General features: G+C 36.5%; 1 protein-coding gene across 1 annotated transcript in view; it reads left to right on the plus strand.

Moving 5' to 3' along the window:
- Positions 1 to 4,886, plus strand: part of LOC104538581 (transformation/transcription domain-associated protein-like) — a 28,969-nt gene that overhangs the window by 15,157 nt on the left and 8,926 nt on the right. Inside the window, 1 exon segment of the mRNA XM_010181831.1 lies at positions 4,428 to 4,653. Within this exon segment, the coding sequence (XP_010180133.1) occupies positions 4,428 to 4,653 (226 nt within the window).

The following is a 4,886-nucleotide window of genomic DNA, read 5'->3' on the forward strand; positions in this document are numbered from 1 at the left end:
TGACATCAAAGAACAGGCAAATGCTGAGAAATGCTCCCTTTGAGGGAGCTCTCAGCAGTGAAAGGAGGAGAAAAACTGCATCAATTGTTCTTCTGGGGGCAGATGAGAGTTTAGAGTTTGGATCCTGCTTCTTTCTGCAACCATCTTTCTGCTGAAGCTGAATACAAAAGGAAAGTTCCAAAATATACCCTCAAAGGGCAAGATAATTTTCTTGAGGATTTTGGCACAGCACAGTGAATTTGCTGCTGCGAATGGAAACTCTGTAATCAGAAGGAAGCTTCTCGAAGTCCTACTGTTTCTCTGAATTGTGAGGAAAGGGCAGGGGGAAGAGCTGTGTTACTAGTTTTCAGTTTTGTTAAGGATCTTTTCTCAAGAGTGAGCATGGCATCACTTGGTTAGCTCTTACTTTATTCCCATTCGAAGTTTTAGATAACTGGATGTTAGCCAGAAAATCCAGAGCAAGAGATTGGAGTTGGCATCATATTTGTTCTGGTCTTAGCAGTGTTGGTTTTCTGGAGCTGAGTGATAAACCAGAGCTCCCGCTTCCTATTTCTGCTTACCTGTCACTGAGATTTGGTGACGTGTTTGCTGGTGTTTTCCAGAGATTCTTGTGAGATTAAAAAGAACCATTGGGAAAATACAGAGTATATACATATCTGAATAATAACTTGAAAAGCAAGACAGTTCTTCTCTCTCCGAGGATGCTTGGACCTTCTTCAGTATCATACGTATAAGGGATTTGAACTGCTCTGTGAAGCTAAGCTTACATTTCAGTCCTAAATGATGTCTTACCTGATGGGTGTCTTTAGTTGAGGATCCTTGAGTCATGAGCTTGAGTAAGCAGGTTTTGCCTATGGTCAGAATAATCTTTAAAATCTCGCAGATGAACTATTGCTTACTCTAAAAGCATTAATTATCTGTTACTTTTACCTGATTAGAACTGTTATCTGCCTGTGTAGCAGAAGGGTTTTTTTAGTTGTTAAAGTCTTAGTTTGGAGGTGTTTTGTTTTGTTTGTGGTGTTTTTGTTTATTTTGTTTGGGCTTTTAAGTTTTGGTTTTTTTCATGCTCTGTTAATGTTCTGCAGGTGAAGGGTTTTGAGGACAAGGGATTTGGTGCTCTAATTTTGTTGAGTGTATTTTTTTGCGTTGCTTCATAAGACGTGATGGTACAGCCCTCATTCAGAAAAGTATTAAGCTTTATCTGGTTGTGTTAAGAACCACCAGGATTTTAAGGTCTGTGTCACTGGCAGGACGATTGTGCCCCATGTTTGATCTTTCATTGAGAGTGGCAAGATCTTTCCAATTAATCTATGTTGCATGGATTCAGGTGGCAATTTTTTAGGCATTCAAGACTTTAAATGAACGTACTTGTTTTTACAGCGTGATGAATGTATTTCACACTGTTGAGAACAGAGAACAAGCTTCTTCATTTGCAATCTGTGTCATGGTCTTCTGCGAATATCTCCATTAAAGTGAGGGAGTAAACTTCCTGTTCTGTTTACGAAAAGATGGTGTAAGTAGTAAGGTATTTTAGACCAGCATGTGTTAGGTTCAGAAAGACGTTCTCCAGTAGTATCTACTGAAAAAGTGGATTCATTTGAAACAAAAATACTGTTTATATAGATTAAGATGTCTGCAAAGCAGAGAGACTTTATATACACATAATGTCTGGTCTTGTGTTTCCCATCTTCCAGCTGAAATGATTTTTCTTCTGAGATGGGCTCTCGGTGACGTGAGCAAAAAGGCTGATGGAGCTCTCTGCTTTTCCCATCAGCTGCTGGGAAACAAAACAACAGAAATTCAAAAATAGGCATTTCGACAAACTAGAACTATTCTCGTGATAAACCGAATGACTTTTCTTGTAAGGAATAGATACACTTGCATATTTTTACTATGTTAGTGATTCACATTAGCACAAAAACTAGTTGCAGTTTGGGATACTTTCCTGCATTTCAGGGATTCAGGAGAGAAATGATTCAGTAATTTTATCACTTTCATGAAATAATTTACTCCCATTGCTCACTAGAGGGTAGCCTTGTGATAACAATAAAAATGTTTTACAGTGATACTGCAATAGGTGCACTGCCCATACCAGGTAAAAAAAGAAAAGGGAATATTACAGAGTTACAATAATTTCTAACATCCATAAATATGAAACTGTGTTTTTTCATTATAGACTTTTTCCTTATAGAAGTGTATTTGCTGGTTTTTAGCTCTGTATTGTGCTAGTAGATTTAAGACTTCCACTGAAAGCTTTTAGTATATCAGAATATTGTGGATACACAATGCAATATGTTGGGTTATGCATTCTCTGGTATTTTGTTTAAGTAGCAGAATAGCAAAATGAAAGGAATCCTGTGCTGCATTATTTTATTTGGTAATAGTATCCTGTACATGTAAAGAGATCTTGGAGAACAAGGCTGTATGTATAGAATTATATGAACTATTCTGGTTAAAGAACAGTGCTCTAGCCTTGTTTGTAGGAGTGAGTCTTGTGGATAACCAGTTTTCAGTAGCTTTAATTATGATTGAGGAAAAACTATGCAGTAATAGATGTGTGCATGTACTAAATTCATTATTAGCATACTTGCAGATAGATGCTTGTAGCATGTTTACATGGTCAAATTCATTTCCCTTCTGAACAGTGCTCATGATTGTTTTGTTTTGCGTTATCTTTTTTGTCAGCTTAGGAGAATACTGTTGTGCATTTAACATAGGGAAATGTAGATGTGCAGTAAGATTCAAACTAATTTTTGAGACTGTTAATTTTCTGTTGTATTGAACCATAATGAAGATTCTGTTTGTTCTGCTTTAGCTGTAAATCTTAAATACTGAATTAACATTCTTTGGTTTTTTTCTTGTTGCCTTTTCACTTGTAGCATGTTGAAATTGGAATGGCATCTTTTAGAGTCTCTTATAGAATTGCTTCTTAAAAATTCAAGTCTGTGAGCTAATTTGCACAATTTGGGATGCCGTAACTAAGTTAGTTTACAGAAAGAACAGTTTATCTTCTTGCCTGATTGTGTTTAATCTCTCCTTGTTGTGGTACTGAAGCGCTGAACTATAATTTCATTTGCGTATGTGTCTTACTCACTTTTTCTCTTTTGGGAAATTCAAACATGTCTGTCTGTTTGTTTATTTATTTATTTGTTTGCTGTGTTTTGAAACTGTAGTGATGAAAGCAGTGCTGAGAAGTTGGCATTGCTGTTGGCCCAGAAAATCGTTGATACTGCAATTATTTCTTTTATGGAATTACCTGGAGAGTGTATTGAAGGCCATGTCTTGACCTTCAGAAAGTTCTGCCTTCACTTGCATATGGGCTAGAGGGCAGAGTTCCACACTGCAGTGCTGTTATGTTGAAAAGAGCGTGCTGTTTGCATAATATTGGCACTTTTGCTTAGACTGTCCTGTCTGTTCTTTCTGTGGTGGCCTGCAATTGTTATCTAAGCCAGGAAAGAATACAGAGAATTTTCTTGCAGCTCAGAATAGGAGAATAATAATACTAATAGCAATTCTGCTGCTTGTCCTGCAGGTGTTCACAGATTCCATGTTGTATCGTCAGTTGAGGCTCTTTCATCCCTTTTAGAAGTAGAAAAAACCTCCACTGATTTTAAATAAATAAATCACTTGTGATGAAACAGGTAGAAAATTATAGTGCTAGACTGTAAAATAAGGTTACTTTTCCTCTTTCACTAAATGGTCTGATTTAATGTAATCAATTGGTTTCTTAATGCTTGCTTTCTATGCAGTCTGGTTGCAGTATATAGACAGTCAAAAAGAGTAGTATTTAAAATTTTCACAGTATGTTTTCCTAATGTTTGCATGACAAAAAACAGGACGATATTGGGAAGTTCTTTATTTACTAAATAATATAGAATATTTTAGAGCTGTGTACATAAAGGAGGTAGCAGATTCTGACGGGACTTTACTAGAAGAGTTTCTGTAGAAATGAAATATTCAACAAAGGCTGTATTTTAAAGGCAGTACAGCTCTATGTGCATATTCAATTTGCACTATGGAATTGTATGATTTGTTCTCCTCCACCATCTACTGTTGTAGTGTTATTGCTGTTGTTATGCTCTGACTCTTCCTTAATGACTCTTGTACGTCTTCTGTGTTTGCCTGAGCCTGCTGGTTTTCCTCTGAGGGTTCATAGGTAGCTGTGTTTCGCTGCTGGACTTGCTTGTTAGTATGCTTTCCTATTATTTTTGTGTATGAGTTGCTGCTTGTAGTAGCTTTCCATTTTACTACAGTATTGGAGATCAGTGCGATGCTTGTCTATGTATGTGTGACTCCTTAAAGTATTTTGCTTGAGGACATGTGGCTTAAAAGGACCTCTTTGAAAATGCAACTTCAGACACCAGATAGTTAAATACCCTATGCAGAATTTGAAATGCTGAGGATGTATATATTTTTTTTTCTTTTAGACTTTGACTTCAGTGTGCCAGGGTCAATGAAACTTCACAATCTTATCTCTAAACTGAAGAAATGGATCAAAATTCTGGAGGCAAAAACTAAACAGCTTCCAAAGTTCTTCCTCATAGAGGAGAAGTGCCGCTTTCTAAGTAATTTTTCAGCTCAAACTGCAGAAGTAGAGATACCTGGAGAATTCCTTATGCCAAAGCCAACACATTACTACATCAAGATAGCAAGGTAACCTAAAATTACCCTTTAGTAGTTGTAAGTCTGAAAACAGAGAAGAAAATGAAAACCTCCTCCATCCGTCCACTCTGCAAAAGTAGATGTTGTGTACATTTCATGTATTTAAATTACATGTGTAGAGTCATACTTTAGTGTAACACTTTTTTTTTAATTTTTTTTTTTATTTTAACCTCTGGTAACTTTCCATTGCTTCATTAAGCCACTATTCTATTATAGAAAGAGTG

The sequence above is a fragment of the Mesitornis unicolor genome, unplaced genomic scaffold, assembly GCF_000695765.1.
Source record: "Mesitornis unicolor isolate BGI_N332 unplaced genomic scaffold, ASM69576v1 scaffold12313, whole genome shotgun sequence".
Lineage (NCBI taxonomy): Eukaryota > Metazoa > Chordata > Aves > Mesitornithiformes > Mesitornithidae > Mesitornis > Mesitornis unicolor.